We start from the raw sequence: 16,453 nt of genomic DNA on the forward strand, positions 1-16,453 counted from the left end.
TTGCCCAGGCTTGTGGGGAAAGAGAGGTGTCCACCCCCATAATGGCACGGGAAAGCCACAGGCCCTAACCCATAAAGTCAGGGGTATCCAAGACTTCAAGCAGGCGTATTGTTTTTATTTTCAGTTAAGATAAACTGGGGGGTTCTTAAGAAAAAGAACGACCAGACTGTGGATCAGCCTTAGATGCCCAAGGATAATACACAGATAACTTTACATAAAACACTTGTCTCGGGGCGCCTGGCTGGCTCTGTCGGTTAAGTGTCCATTCGGCTCAGGTCATGATCTCACATTTCATGAGTTCGAGCCCCATGTTGGGCTCTGTGCCCACAGCTCAAAGCCTGGAGCCTGCTTCGGATTCCGTGTCTCCCTCTCTCTCTGCCCCTCCCCCGCTCACTCATGAGCTCTCTCTCGCTCTCTCTCTCTCTCTCTCTGTCTCAAAAATAAACATTAAAAAAATTTTTTTAAATAGTAGACTATGAAATAAGCCTTACACAAAAGGGCAAGACTACGTAATTCCATTAATATGAAATTTTACAATAGGCAGGACTGTTCTTAGTGAAAACAAATCACCGTGTGGTTTATGGTATACAGGGGCCAGGATTGCCTGGGAAGAGGCATGAGGGGGCCTCGTATGGATGATGTTCTATGTGGTTGTAGGAGTGCAGGTTACGTGGGTGTGTGCATTTGTTGAAACTCTCAAATGCTATACTTACGGTTGATTACCTCACAGTTTGTGGATGTTGCACAGTTGTGGATGATGTCAACAACAACAACAACAATAGCTGTAAATTAATCTTGAGCTGCGATCAGTGGTATGCCAGGGTGAAATGTACTGACATTTATACCTTACTTTAAAATGCATCAAAAAAAAAAAAAAGTAAGATGGATAGATATGTGACAAAATGAACACAAGGCTAATCTAAGGATATTCACACTATATCTTTCTTTCAGCTTGTCTGCCCGTTTATGAATCTTTGTAATAACACTGGAGGATGAAAAGCCAAGTGCTTTGTAGGGCCTGTGTCCTGGGGACTGCTGCTCTTGATTCAGTAGAACTTGTCTTCAGATTTGTAAGAGGTAGAGCAAATCAATAGCATTTTGTATGGAGCTGGATACACTTTTAATTGTCTTGGCTTCAAATGTATAGCCCTAAAGTGATACCAAACAGACACAGACAGACAGAGTGCGAGCAGGGGAGGGGCAGAGAGCGAGGGAGACACAGAATCCGAAGGAGGTTCCAGGCTCTGAGCTGTCAGCACAGAACCTGATATGGGGCTTGAACGCACAAACCACGAGATCATGACCTGAGCCGAAGTCGGATGCTTAACTGACAGAGCCACCCAGGCGCCCCTCAATGTGTATTTTAATGAAATCATTAAACGTGTTCCTTTTCTTTCCCTTCCTTTTCTGATACACATTCTACAGACAGAGTAATCTAATGCCCAATATTTGAGTCAGGTTACCTGCAGATACAAATATTCCCAGTTCAGGCAATACCTTCGGGCAAGTTTATGTCCACAGAGGTCCACTAACATCTGTGCAGTTGCATCTTGTATCACAGTCACAGTTCTCAGTAGTTAACTTTAACAAAAGAAAGCTGAAAGCTTTTGTGTTCATTCAGCCTTTGAAACGGTTCTGAAGGTCAGTATTAGTTTCACCATGTTTGCTACTTGAGGAAAGCCTGCCGCAGAGAGCTTAGAGAAGTCATCCAGGGTCACATCATGAGGAAGTGGCTAAACAACAACTTTCTCCTGGATGAATTTAAAAGCTCTTGCTCTTGGCAGTTTTGTCTTAAATCTGCCTGCTTTGTGATTTAAAACATAATAATTTTACTAATTCAGTGGTCTCGCATTTAAATCTTTCCATTGCTTTATAGTCATAATGTGAGACATTTGGTATAAATAGAGAGCAAAGATTAGACTTTGTTGAATCAGGAAACCTAGGTCAAATCATTCTGATTGTCACTCTGGATTTCACTTGGACACTGGCATCCCCTTTGGGGCACATGGCAGGAGAAAGCCCCTGAAGAAACACCTTTGTAATGATTTCTCTTGATCCTTTAGTAATTAATCCTGGAATAGAATTCAAGACGGACTTGTCTTACGCTGAATCACGCAGCGTATCAGCTGCCTTCTTGTTCTCAAGAATACACGTGACAGGCAATTGAACATTTAGGGCTTTTTGCGTTTTTTGTTTTGTTTTTTTTTTTTGCCATCATTTAAAAAAAAACCATTTTGCATGAAGCTTTTTTAAAACATATTTATTTCTTTACACAAGTTGTCTAGTTGCTTCCCAAAATGTTTTATGAATAAAGGTTCGTATCAATATTGTGCAATGCTGCTATTGCTTCCAAATATAGCAGCATCTGGTTTTCTGAATATAGAAGTAGTTCATGCTAATTGTAAACAATGACGGATGATGGTAGAGATTCATCAAACAAATATTTTAGGAGCTCATTTGGCACTTTTTTGAATGACTGAATGAAAGCACAAATACAGCATTTTTGAAATTATTTTTGCTATGATGTAACAGGCTAAACTTAAAGGACATGTTTTCTTTTTTTACTGACAAAAGTTACTTTGTCATTGATTTAGTAATGAAAAGTCCGGGGCGCCCCCCTGAGAGAAATTTACAAGCTGAAATCCTTTATCATTTAAAATGAGAGCAATCGTTACTGTTTTTCATTTCTCTGTGAACTGAAGAAACTCTTCTGAAACGCACTCCAACCCTGAGTTCTAGGATGCTGTTCACCTGGCTGGGATGAAGGCGTGACCAATACTGAGCTACTTCAAGGATAGCCAATCAGTTAGGATGAAATTTAGGGACCGTAGTCTCCCAGCAGGGAAAGCAGCTTTTGTTTACCCGTGTGTCGACTGAAAGGTCATGGGTTATTGTCACAACCCCATACCTACATTGGTGGTGGCATCTTTAAGGACCTTGGAATTGGGAAAGCAGTCTGGCCCCATCTATGTGATTAGTCTGGCCCCAACTGTGTACAGCTGTCCCAAAGTGAGGTTGCAATCAGAGCGGCCCATACTCCTGAGTGAAAGCAGCCCCGAGATGTTGGGTCCATCCAGTGTTATAGCTGGAAGAAATATGGAATCATTCTGCCCCTGCAGCCAGTAGATAGGGGTTTAGTCTTGTCGACTGTCGAAGTTCCCATGCGAGCGTTCTCTCTACCGCCAGATTTGAATGAGACCACAGAAGAGCAGAGGAGGGAAATCCCCACGGAGTTGCAGAGGATGTGGCGATTGCTTCATTTTTAATGTTGGTGTAAATGCTTTGGGTTGAGAATGTGGTGTCTCAACATGTGCTCACGGCCGTGGCACCAAAATGTGAGGGCAGACGGTCAGATGGTGCCCTTCAGAGCAGTTCCCATGGGGAGGGAACAAAGACGTCTATAAAATGGAAATGTAAATTTAGAAAGAGTTTCCGAGGAAAGTACCTGCATATTGACTTTGGCCTTGGTTTTGCGTTCAGCCACCTGGTTACGGATTGCAGCCATGCCTTCGCACATGTAGAAGAACCTGGCTAGTTCTGAATCTAACCTCCAAAGCCAGAGGCCATATTTCTTCACTCTTATGATAATTTTGGTTCAAAGTATAGTCGCTTAACAAGCTCCCTGCTTCAAAAGCCCCAAACCTCTTTGCTTTGTTATGCTTGCTCAAACATGCCTTTCAAAGAGCTATGACTATTATAATCTCCTTTGCTTTTAAATATAGACTGTCAAGTGTATTTCCAGAGTCTAACTTTGTCCCCCATTTTACTTCTTGTATTAAGTTAAAACATGAGGGAGGTGAGCATGCCAAGACTGTGTACAATTGTGTCTCCACCTGTGCTGGGTGGATTCACATAGAGTGTGGACAAATAGAAGGACGTATTGGTTTCTCAGTACCTGAGTGTGTTCTTGCCATTTCATTATTTTCTAGATGTATAAGTAGACCTTTGATTTATTCTTTGATGCATTAGTTTAGAAGAATATTTTTAATCTCTGGCCAGTTGGATTTTAATTTACACTCTTGTCGATGATTTTAAGTTGTACAACACCGCGGTCAGAAAATATCGGCTAGCGTATGTTATGTTTGTAAATATCCTTTGGGCTCACAGTAATGTGATAGTCTGTCTTTTTCGTAATGTAAAACATTCATTATATAGTTATTAATTCAACATTGTAATTATCTTATTATCTAATGATACATATGTTTTTGTCTACCAAAGCTCTAAAAGACTATTGTGTCTTAAAGATTTTCATAGAATTTTCCCGTTTCCCCTTGAATTTTTAACATTTTATAAAGATTCCATGCATTATAGGGATGAGCTATCTCTTGTTATGAACTGTATACCTTAGATAAACATTTTTGGCCATATTTGTCTTGAGTGACCCTTTACCAGAATTAATATTGTAAGTCACTGAGACTCTCAAAGTTTGTTGAAATTTGTGAACATTTTATGTTATTTCTGCTACTCTACTTGGCATTTCATGTGATATCTTTTTCCCTTTTGTTCTTTTGCAGTTTGCCAAGGCACAAGTAACCGGCTCACCCAGTTGGGCACTTTTGAGGACCACTTTCTCAGCCTGCAGAGGATGTTTAATAACTGTGAGGTGGTCCTTGGGAATTTGGAAATCACCTACATGCAAAGGAATTATGACCTTTCCTTCTTAAAAGTTAGTTCGATGAATTTGACTGTCTTACCCACATATGATGGAAAGAAATAGAAGTAGACAAAGACCTTGACAGAATTTAACTGGAAGTCTATATGCTTTTGCCATGGCAATTATGGGCCAATTACAGGTTTTATCAGAAAGCCACTTCACCAGCTGGTGTGAAGTTAGAGCTACGAAATAATGTCAAAGAGAAGGAGGCTAGCCTGACGCTCCTCTATCATCATAGACACTGATATTAAACGTTTAACCAGTGCTTTAGCTGGGGTATCCTGATACATTGGCTCTTAAAAAAAAAGTCCTGCTTTGTACCATTTGCCTATTTCCTTTGTGTAAATACTTCCACTCTGGTTGGTTTCAGTGACACCAATTCACAAATCTCCCAGCTATTTCACAGTAGCCTCTTGTGAGCCAATAGGAGCCAGCTGGGAAGGCTTCAGATGTTGGTGATAGTTGAACTTTGGATTTGATTGGCCTCCTTCTGGGCTTCTCTTTCTTTTCTTTCTTCCTTTCTTTCTTCTTTTCTTTCTTTCTTTCCCTTCCTTCCTTCCTTCCTTCCTTTCTCCCTCCCTCCCTCCCTTTCTTTCTTTCTTTCTTTCTTTCTTTCTTTCTTTCTTTCTTTCTTTCTTTCTTCCTTCCTTCCTCCCTCCCTCCCTCTCTCTCTTTCTCTTTCTTTTTTTCTTCCTTCCTTCCTCTCTCCCTCCCTCCCTCCCTCCCTCCCTCTCTCTCTTTCTTTCTTTCTTTCTTTCTTCCTCCCTCCCTCCCTCTCTTCCTTCCTTCCTTCCTTCCTTCCTTTCTTTTTCTTTTTTTCTAATAAGAAAGCATGCAAGAAAGACACAAAATGAATTAATAAAACATTTTCATTCTCTTCTGAGTATATTGAACACCAAGTAAAATGAGTCACAACATTCCTGAATAATGTACATTGCCCTTTGGCTCAAGAGGTGAAAGTACAGGAGTCATCGTAAATTCTGTCACCTCCCATGTCCCCACTGTAGTTATCTACATGCTTTATGTTTGTCAGCACTCATGTGCATAGCTCACATAGGTGCCCTGGGCTTTCTTGACCCATTTTAGATCTTGCATTCTTGACTTCTGCACAAGAGAAATAACGTGTTCATGTTTTCTCTCCTTAGACCATCCAAGAGGTTGCCGGCTATGTACTCATTGCCCTCAACACAGTGGAGAAGATTCCTTTGGAAAACCTGCAGATCATCCGAGGAAATGTGCTCTATGAAAACACCCATGCCTTATCCGTCTTATCCAACTATGGCACAAATAAAACCGGACTGCGGGAGCTGCCCATGAGAAACTTACATGGTGAGAGGCCAGGGTACAGGGAGGCTGTGGGTGCAGAGAGCCACTCAGGTGGTACTCAGCGAAACTGTCACTTTTCTTTTCTTTTGTTTTTTAAGCTTATTTATTTTGAGAGAGAGAGAGAGAGAGTGAGAGCGTGCATGAGCAGGGGAGGGGCAGAGAGAGAGAGGGAGAAAGAGAGAATCCCAAACAGGCTCCGCACTGTCAGCACAGAGCCCCACACGGGGCTCAAGCTCACAAACCATGAGATCATGACCTGAGCCGACATCAAGAGTTGGATGCTTAACCAAGTGAGCCACCCAGGCATCCCCTCAGTGAACCTGTCACTTTTCTTAATGCCACTCGAGAAGACTTTTATTCATCAAATACAAAGGTATTGAGTGCCAACTGTGTGCAAGATACAGTAGATGGAAGTTTTTAAGAAGATGGTAGCTGATGCAATGTTAAGAGAAGATTTAAGCCAGGTACCACTTCCTTTATATTCATGGAAAAATATCCAGATGACCTTGGCTGGAATGCAGGCTTTCTGTGCCTAGGGAGTGAATAAACTGCCTGTCTTACTACCTGGACCTCGGGTATAAGGGATACACATTAAAAACCAACCCCAATTTGAGACTGTGTTTGGCATAATGCTGTTATACAGAAATTCATCTGTAAGTTAAGGACAGGGAATGACGTGATTACAGAAGTTTGAATTCCTCTGAGTAGGACACTTGTGAAGATCCTCTGAGTGGGAACTAAGGAAGATCATAGAAGAGACAGGAAGTGGATTTAAACAAAACTGAAGATAATGACGACCGTGCCCTCGCTATGTGGCAGGCACGGTGCCGCTCATGTTAAATCAGGAACTCCGTGCTCACCACCTCCTCTCAGGGCAGGCGTTTAAACTCCCACCAGTTTATACATAAAGATATGGTGGCAAAGTGACTCTCTTAAGGTCCCAAGTTAGTGAAAAAATGGCCAGGAATGGCCACCAAATGTCTGCCCCCAGAGTCCTTACCCTTCCCACATGCCGTGCAGTTCTGATGGGAAGGGGGCTCACCAGGAAAGTGAGGGGAGGGGGGGTGACAGCAGAGGATGCAAGACAGAGTCCTGGGGACAGTGGAGGCCTGACAGGTGACAGTGCTGGAATGTGCCAACACATCCAAACCCGGGCGTGCGGGCGGCTGGCACACCACATGAGCGGGGCTCCTGGTTTGGCCATTCTATAAAACCGCCCTAAGACTTTCCACCCACCGCTTCAGCTGCTCAGGGCGCCCACGCACACGGTCTGTGTTTATGCTAATACTAATTTGTGCTATTTACACATTTTGCGAAAGAGTATGTGCATTTAGCGTGTCTCAATCTGCCTGTCTGGCCTCATGCTATCTCATGGTGACAGGCAGATGTGGTTAAGAGCGCGGACCCTGGAGCCAGACTGTCTGGGTTCCAGCCCCTGCCTCCATCACTCACCAGCCAGATGCCCCTGGAGCAGATTCTCTCTGTGTCTCAGTTTCCTCCTCTTTAAAAATGTGGGTAGCAATGGTAACACACATCCTAGGGGTGTTGAGAAAATTAAGTGGATTGCCATAGAAAAAGCACTTAGGGGGCGCCTGGGTGGCGCAGTCGGTTAAGCGTCCGACTTCAGCCAGGTCACGATCTCGCGGTCTGTGAGTTCGAGCCCCGCGTCAGGCTCTGGGCTGATGGCTCGGAGCCTGGAGCCTGTTTCCAATTCTGTGTGTCTCCCTCTCTCTCTGCCCCTCCCCCGTTCATGCTCTGTCTCTCTCTGTCCCAAAAATAAATAAAAAAAAAACGTTGAAAAAAAAAAAAAAAAAGAAAAAGCACTTAGAAGTTACTCCCATTGTTGGTATTATTTCTGGTGTTGGCATGGGGTTGTAGAAATGGGGATTCGTTAATGTTATTAAGTAATTATTGTGAATTTTTTAATATTAAGTACTGTTGTTAATAATTAACTCAGTGCCCACCACCAGGTATATAATCATGAAATACTGAAAGTTAAAGGAATGACAACGATGGATCACCTCTTTCTCTTCTAGGTGCTCTCTGCCTAGGCAGGGGCACCTGAATTGCCCGGCACCTTTGCCGCCTTCCTTTTCCTTGTCGTGATTGGAGATCGTAGGTACTCTGTACGGCCCCACCGTGACCTTCCATCGCGCACTCTTTCTTGCCACCGTGGTCTGTTGTCCTGATTGTCACAGCAGCTCTGATGCCCCTAGTGTGTGTATCCAGTGCTGACCTCTCATCAGAGATTCGTCCTCTCCTCTCTGGCTGCCTCCTGGCCGGATGTTCTCTCTTGATGGTCCTGCTGTCATCTCTGACTTTATACCCAAAGCTCCACAGCTTGGCCCTTTGGACCTCCCAGCCTTCCTCCCGTGATTCCTTTGTTCCCCACCACCCGCCGAGGAAAATGCCCGCCTGTCTCACCGACACACGTTGGCTGCGGTCTCCTGGCGAGAGAAAGCCGACTGCGCCCTCCCTCCGTGCTCCTTCAGAGCCCACTCCTGTCTGTGTTCTGCGAAATGCCATTCTTTCCAGCAGCCTCAGACCCCTTCTTCGGGAGACCCCTTCCTTTTCCACGATGGTACTTTGTGCACAGAGAGTCCTGGGACCATTCTGAAGATTAATTAAGATAATGTGTTTGAATCAACTAGCAGAGTACCTGGCCCTGTCGCATGGCATGCACGGTCTTCTGTGGCATGACCTCATCACGTGACCTGCCCTGCTCCCCTTGCCTGTCGGCAGCTAGATGTGCTTCATCCTCGCAGGGTCCACAGCTCTTGCTGCAGTGTTTCGTGCCACTGTTTCTGTCTAATGTCATCGACGCAACGCTCTCCTTTTGCTCACGCTCGAATCTCTTCTTAATCTGCCCTGATTTTTCCTGTCCTATCAGTTCTTCCTTTGAAACAATCATACGTTTTTTTTTTCATGCCATTTGCATTCCCAGTGTCTGCCACCTCTTCATCATGCATGTAGATTCTTCTCAGACCCCTTCACTGCCCGCCCCACCCCCACCCCGCTTTCTCCAGTGAGGAGCTCAGAGGCAGCTCACAGCATCGCCCCCTCTCCTGGCCTCCCGGCCCACAGTGAGTGACTGCCGTGGCCCTGCCTTCCTGGTTGCCCCTTCACATCATCGTACAGCTTCCTTCCTCCCCATATTTCTGAATTCTGATAGTTTGCTGATCGAAGGCCCATTTCGGGGTGGGGGGAACCTAACTCCGAGGCACTGTCATCAACTCATTTTTCAGCTGCCCCCACTAAAGCTCTGTGGGGAGTCTCGTTTGCACACTGGCATTTTAGCAGGACTCAAAATGTAAAGAAATGCGTATGTACTTTGTGGGAGTGTAAAGACGTGGCAGATGGCTGACTGAGGTTCTTTGCACCTGCAGAAATCCTGCAAGGCGCTGTGCGGTTCAGCAACAACCCTGTCCTCTGCAACGTGGAAACCATCCAGTGGCGGGATATCGTTGACAACGATTTCATAAGCAACATGTCGATGGACTTCCAGAACCACGTGGGCAACTGTAAGTGTTCTACAGACGTCCCCTCTGCCTGTAGCTCCTGTGGTGGGACAGAGCCGTGGTGCTTTGGGGTCAGGAGGGGGTGGGGGTGGTGGAAAGCCGAGCCATTGTTTAAGTCACATTAATCTAAACCCAAGATATCTAGCGACAGTTGATCTGCCCACGAGAAGAGCACCTACTTAAGACAGAGGGAAAGTCTGTTTTGGCAGATCACCCCTGAGACAGTTGAGCCCTCGTGTGGCCGTTGAGTCCTGGCACGGGGGCTTCTCCCGTCCTGGCTGGAGGAGGCAGACCAAACTTTTGTGTGCTTCTGACTTGCTGCTGAGCCTCAGAGTGATGCCAGGTCCCTCCGGAAGCACTAAGCTGACCTCCGCCCTCCTACACGGAGCCTCAGGCAAGGTTGGGCACAGTACACAGGGCGGGAGTCTGTCCATATTCCCCCTAATGCCCATGACCTAGTCACTGCCATTCATCAGTAAAGCGGCCCGTGCCAGGGAGAGGCTGGCAGGGGGCCAGGCTGTAGGTCAAGGCTGTACCCCTTGGCTCCCTGGCAGTGCTGTGTGGGAATCTGCAGACACTTGCCTACAGTTACCAGGCTCCGCTAAGCATCCCCCTTCCTGATCTCCCTCGTCTTTTAATCCTTTAAAATAAGAAGCCATCCCCATTTCCTGCTTCTCTGTTTCCCTAAACTATGGCATGGATGCATGTTTTTGTTTGGGGTTTTTTCTGGTTGTTGTTGTTGTTGTTGTTCTTGTTGTTTTCTTTGGTCTCAAAGAATTTGGAGTGCACACGGCTCTTCAGAATTGACTGGAGCCCCTTTGTGGGGATTTCACTTAATCTTACTGATTTGTTTGTTTGTTGTGGTGAAATACCTCTAACGTAAAATTTACCATCTTAACCATTTTTAAGTATACAGTTCACTGGTATTAAGTACATTGACACCGTGGTGCAATCATCACCACCCTCCGTTCTTCAAAACTCTTTTCATCTCACGAAACTGAAACCGTGTCCCCATCAAACATTAACTCCCCGTCCCTGCCCCCAGCCCATGGCAGCCACTGTGCTACTTTCTGTCCATGAGTGTGGCTGTTCTAGGGAGCGCGTACAGGTCGGGTCACACAGTTTTTGTCTTTTTGTGGCTGGCTTCGATCACTTATAATGTCCACGAGTTTCATCCATGTTGTAGCATACATCAGAATTTCTCACCTTGATGTGGATGAACAGTATTCTGTTGCATGTGTATACGTACCCACATCCCACATGCTTTGTTTCTCCTTTCATTAGTTGATGCGCTTTTGCGTTGCTTCCATCTGTTGACAATTAGGAACAACGCTGCTATGAACATGGGTTTTGAGCCCCTTGGTTTGATAAGTAGATTATTCCCACACATACTCGGCAGGGCACCTACTGTGTTTGCAAGAAACTAAAACCTGTATTTTACGACACAAGATTTTGTGTTATCCATCATATCGAGGTTAACCTTTCCCTAGCTATCTGATGGACAATGAGGAAGTTAAATCGTGCACATTTATGACGACAACAACAAAAACAAAAACTGACACAGGAAGACTGTGAGGCTTCTATGGGTTTCCTGTACATGAGGTCAGACAGCCTGAATGGCACACGTGCCCCCATCACACCAAGACCATGGGAAAGACCCGGAAGAAAGTGTTGGGAAGGAAGAATGACAGGTGCACGCAATAACAAGATTCAAATACAACAAAGCCACAAATTGCAATCTGATAGGATATTGGGTCAAGAATAGATATGCAACAATAAGCCACCAATATGTAAGAGAAAGACAGTAAGAATAAACCTTGCCAAATTAAATGTCCATGAAGAAATGACATTTCAAGCAAATAAGGGAAGAATTCATTATCCAGTAAGTTCCTCCAGAATTATTTAACTGTTAAGGAGAAAACGTCAAAGTGACAGAACTATAATGATTGTTTTAAAAAGGAACACCATTCCCCGGCCATCCTTATTAATCCCCTGACCGGCGACAAGTGCAGGAGTCTGCTGCTGTCCTTGTGGAAAGGGAAACCCTTCCCTTTCCAGCCCTTTTCAGGCCACACATACCTTCTGAGAACTTTTCTTCTTAAATTTTTAGCCAAAAAATCTGATAAGGTGATTTAAGTATTTTATGGACAATGGATTTGAGATTCAGAAAGGTTACCCAGGGTGCCCCTACACTGGGTTATTGTTGATTTGTTTGGCAATCAAAGTTATATCAGGTTGGTTTACTTAAGAGGAAACTAAAATAAATCAATCATCCACTTTGTACATCCATATCAATCCCAAATCATATTATATGTAATAAATCACTGAATATATATGTAAGTGCTAGAAGGAAACTTAAAGGTGAATGTGTGTCATATCAAGTTGGAGAAAAGCCAGTCAGATACCATAAACCGTGTTAACGACAAACAGAAAATATTGTGCGTCATCTGCTTGCCTTGGAAAGGGCTAATATTCTTGATGATAAGAATGTATAAAGTAGTCTTAGGAATCCCAAGAAAAAGGTGAACCTCCCAATAAAAAAAGAAAAATGGGCCAAAGACATGAACAGTTTGTATCTCCCCACACACAAGATGGCCAAGAAATAAAGTAAGAAGTCATTTCTTACTGTAATTTTAAAAGGGTCAAAATAAAACAAAGCAGCATCATTTTTGTCTTTGCTAAACATTTGGATTCCTTTTGATTTTTAGATACTCAGATCAGGAAGGGTATGGAGAAGCAGAAATTCTCATATTCTTCTTGTGGGCATACAAATTAATAAAACATGGTCAGGGATAGAATTTTGGCAATATGTATTGAAGCTTTAAAGTATGCCCCACCCCCCTGACCTATGAACTTCATGTCTAGGAATAATAAGAAAAAATAATGAGGAGAATGAAAATTATAGGATATAAAAAAAATTTTTTTGTACAAAAATATTCCTTGCAGCCTTATTTATAATGGATTTTGGAAGCAACTTATATATCTAAAAATAAGAGATCGGTTAAAGAAATTATGGTACAACCATGCTAGTAAAAATACTGAGAATTTAGTGGGTGCATAACAGCCCCACCAGATTAGACACACTTAATGTCATGGGAGAAGCTGAAAACTTCTCCCAAGCTTAAACAAATATGGGAAACTGGACCAGTGAGTTCATTTGAATTCCAGTCTTCATAGCCTGTGACAAGTCCATAATTACTCTCTGCCTCAGTTTCTACAGCTGAAATGTAAATAAAAGCAGAACGTGGTTCATCTTTTTTTTTTTTTCTTATCAAAGTCTTTTGAATCATCTTACAAGTCAACCAGCAAATAAACAGAGAATAAGAAATGTGAAAGCTGTTCCTTGTTTCTAGAACATCATGTTGCTCAGGGGTTTGGGCAGTCCCTGCCATCAGCCTGCTTGCTTCCTCTGAGATATGAATTCAACTATTGCCTTTACATTTTAGGCCAAAAGTGTGATCCAGGATGTCCCAATGGAAGCTGCTGGGGTCCTGGAAAGGAGAATTGCCAGAAATGTAAGTCAGCAAACAAAATTTCGGATAAATGTGTGCCCACCTTCGTCCCCTTATGCTTAGCGAACTGTATGTGTTTTCCCTTTGAAGATTCCTAAACGCAGTCTTGTTTTAAGGCCAGATGTGAGCAGTTATGTGAATGACCTTCTTGCAGATCTCCCTGCATGCAGTTAATCCAGAGTGGGCTCTTTGGGGCACTCCAGCCTGTCATAAGTGAGTGAAAGCCAGCCACACGCATCCAGCCACTCTCTCTGAGCAGTATGTTTGGCAGGTCTTCCTGGGAACAGAAGACTCGGCCATGTTACCTGAGCGTCACAACACTTCTTATTTTCTCTCTCTTGGGAGCCCGCCTATACAGAAGCAGGAGGAATGCTTCTCAGGAGGGTTTTTCTGCAGGAATCCTAGTTTACGAGCATGGGTGGCCTAGGGATCTGGGGACCTGTCACCTTAAAAGTTCATTATCTGTCCTTCAGTTTAATTGTGATGTGAGGGTTTCGCCCTTTTAAACACTCCTTTCTGGCAGCATTTCTGTTATTTGATGTGCTTTCCATATCATCCAGAATCTCAGTTCTAACTAACATGTAATTATCGAGCAGGTCCAGAAGTCTAGACTTGATCTGGTTAGTTCTCCTAAGTGATTAAAAATAAGTAGAAAACAGAGGCGCAATAAAGAAATGTCATGATTCAGTGTTATTAGGCAGAGCGTGAATGTTTGGGAACATTTTAACGAGCCGGGAATCACTAAATTCGTCACCTGGTTCACGTTTTCATCTGTTTCCAAGTGCTCTGCAAGGTTCCTGAGGAATGACCCTTCCCTGGCTCTTCAGCTCACAGGTGACTTTTGCTCCTTTTCAGTGACCAAAATCATCTGCGCCCAGCAGTGTTCCGGGCGCTGCCGCGGCAGGTCCCCCAGCGACTGCTGCCATAACCAGTGTGCTGCCGGCTGCACGGGGCCCCGAGAGAGCGACTGCCTGGTAAGGCTCACCCCTCCCCCAGCCCGACCACAGCATCTGGTATTGTCCCGCCTTCACCACTCACCTTGTGACTTCAGGCAAATCATGTGACCCCTCTGTGCCCCGGTTTCCTCCCCTGACAACGATGGATAGCAAATACCCACCTGTTAGGTTATTTAAGTGACACAGTGCATGTGGCATCCATAACCGGGACCTGGGCATCGAATGAGCATCAGAATAAATACGCGCTCTCTGGGGTTAACGTATATTGCAGCCAGCAGCACTGTTCTCACACTCTTTATTGTTCCATGTCAGTCCTAGTATAAACCTATGGAGTTGATTTCGTAAGGCCCCCAACCTGGATACAGAGATGTTACGTGACACATCCAGAGCCACACGGATCTCAGCACGGCTTGGAGCTATGTTTGGATCTTCTGACCGAGTCCCTCTGCTCGTTCCACCACAGCTCAGAGCCTCTGCCCACACCCCCAACACAAGGTCTTGAAGCAGTCGCTCTTGTCCCTGTTACTACAAAGCCCTGGCAAAAGCCTTGTGTCCCAGGGGCTGTGGGCACCACATGTAGGTGGTACCTCAATTGTGGGCACCATGGGAGTCCTGGAGACACCAGGGCTGGCAGATGTGAGTCTGGAGGCAGCACCAAGTGCTATGACGCCCTTGTGGGCTCCAGGCGAGGAGGCCCACCTAAGGTGGAATCCAGAAGACTCCCAATTTAAGGGAAGGGAGGATTTTTAAAGTCCAGAGGCTGGACCTGGCCAGGATTTTGACTTGGTTCGTCTGGGCTGATTGTAATGTGCCCCTGGAAGGGAGACGGCATGCAGGTCTCAGGGCCATGACCGTATATGGTCTGGTCCCCTCTGCATGGTACCCTTCCTCATCAAGGTTATCTGTAATTTGGCAGTACGTGCTAAAATATATCCTCCAGGCTCTGCGCTGGGTGGGAAGCCTGCTGAGATCCTCTCTCTCCCTCTGCCTCTGTCTCTCTCTCTTAATCTCTGTCTCAAAAAAATAAAAGTAAAAATAAAATGCTTTTTAAAAAATGGGGCACCTTGATGGCTCAACCCAGTAAGTGTCAGACCTTTGATTTCGGCTCAGGTCACGATCTCACAGTCACGAGATCGAGCCCTGCGTCAGGCTCCATGCTGGGCCTGGAACCTGCTTGAGATTCTTTGTCTCCCTTTGCCTCTGCCCTGCCCCAAAATAAAAATAAAAAATAAATGTTTAACATATATCCTCAAGTGTTCCTTATAAGGAAACCCAATGTAAATTGAGTTTAAAAATGATTTCACTCTATAGTTCTCATTCTAGTATGTGAACTCCTGCATCCTTTCCTGTAGTTAATAAAGATGTATTTTTTCCCATCATAAACCATAAATTATCACAGCTAAGACAGTGTAAGAAAAGTCATACTTTTAAGAAAAAGGTCTTTCTGACTCTACTGAAAGTACTTGGCCAGTTTTTTTTTTGCTTGGTTTTGTCTTCGTTTTTTGTTTGAATCAAATTCCTGGACATTGGGAACTATAACCTGAGCTTTCTGCACAGAATTGACACAGTGCTGAGCGTCCTTGCCAGTTTGACCAGTGCATGTCCCTCCTGTGAACAGGTCTGCCGCAAGTTCCGGGATGAAGCCACGTGCAAGGACACCTGCCCGCCACTCATGCTCTACAACCCTACCACCTACCAGATGGACGTCAACCCAGAGGGAAAATACAGCTTTGGTGCCACCTGTGTGAAGAAATGCCCCCGTGAGTTCATCACATGCAAAACCCTTTCAGTTATCAGGCATCCATTTCCTGTTTTATCTCCTAATCCTTGAGTCCCTCTGTCTTGTGTAATCTTTTTGTCCGTATGTTTGCCTCACTGTCAGACAGGTGACCGTAGGCCTGTCCAACGGTATAGGGGATGGGTTAGGACACTGCCGCAGGTGACAGGCGATGGCTGATGCCCTGTTCACCACCGTCAGGTTTCACGTCCATGGTGGCCAGGACAAGAAACACACCCTGGGACCGAGGTCCAGCTGTACTGGTCCAGAATATCAGTTGTCTGATTGGCACAAACCCATGGCCACTGGGTCATTTCACTGTTTAGCTCTTGCCCCAGTAGACCTAAGTTAGAGAGTGTGTCACAAGACCCGCCCTCTTTAGTGGTTAAAATCCTGGTCAAAATTGTGCCTTCTAGGGGTTCTAACACTGCACAGGAGGGGTTTTGTGTATTGGTTTGTTTTGTTTTAATTGTTTTGGATTGGGTTTTGTTTATTTGTATTTGCCCTCTACAGATGGCTATAGTATTCAGGGAAATGGTGATAGGCATTATGTCCTAAAAGAGAAAGTGTAGAGTTGTCTAATTAAAAAGCTTTATAAACCATTCCTAATTTCTAGGAGGGAAAATCAACCAAGAGAAAAAAACAATTGTAGGTACCATTATGAGAGGGAGCATTGCCCTACCAGATTTGTGGACATGCAAACCTTTAAA

General features: G+C 44.6%; 1 protein-coding gene across 2 annotated transcripts in view; it reads left to right on the forward strand.

Annotated features, from left to right (window-relative positions):
* Positions 1–16,453, forward strand: part of EGFR (epidermal growth factor receptor) — a 207,163-nt gene that overhangs the window by 138,858 nt on the left and 51,852 nt on the right. For both annotated transcript variants that reach the window (XM_042914127.1, XM_042914132.1), the window contains exons 2-7: positions 4,515–4,666; positions 5,800–5,983; positions 9,367–9,501; positions 12,945–13,013; positions 13,866–13,984; positions 15,585–15,726. In XM_042914127.1, the coding sequence (XP_042770061.1) occupies positions 4,515–4,666; positions 5,800–5,983; positions 9,367–9,501; positions 12,945–13,013; positions 13,866–13,984; positions 15,585–15,726 (801 nt within the window). The remainder of the gene's footprint in view (positions 1–4,514; positions 4,667–5,799; positions 5,984–9,366; positions 9,502–12,944; positions 13,014–13,865; positions 13,985–15,584; positions 15,727–16,453) is intronic.

The sequence above is a fragment of the Panthera leo genome, chromosome A2 (assembly GCF_018350215.1).
Source record: "Panthera leo isolate Ple1 chromosome A2, P.leo_Ple1_pat1.1, whole genome shotgun sequence".
In the NCBI taxonomy this organism is placed as follows: Eukaryota; Metazoa; Chordata; class Mammalia; order Carnivora; family Felidae; genus Panthera; species Panthera leo.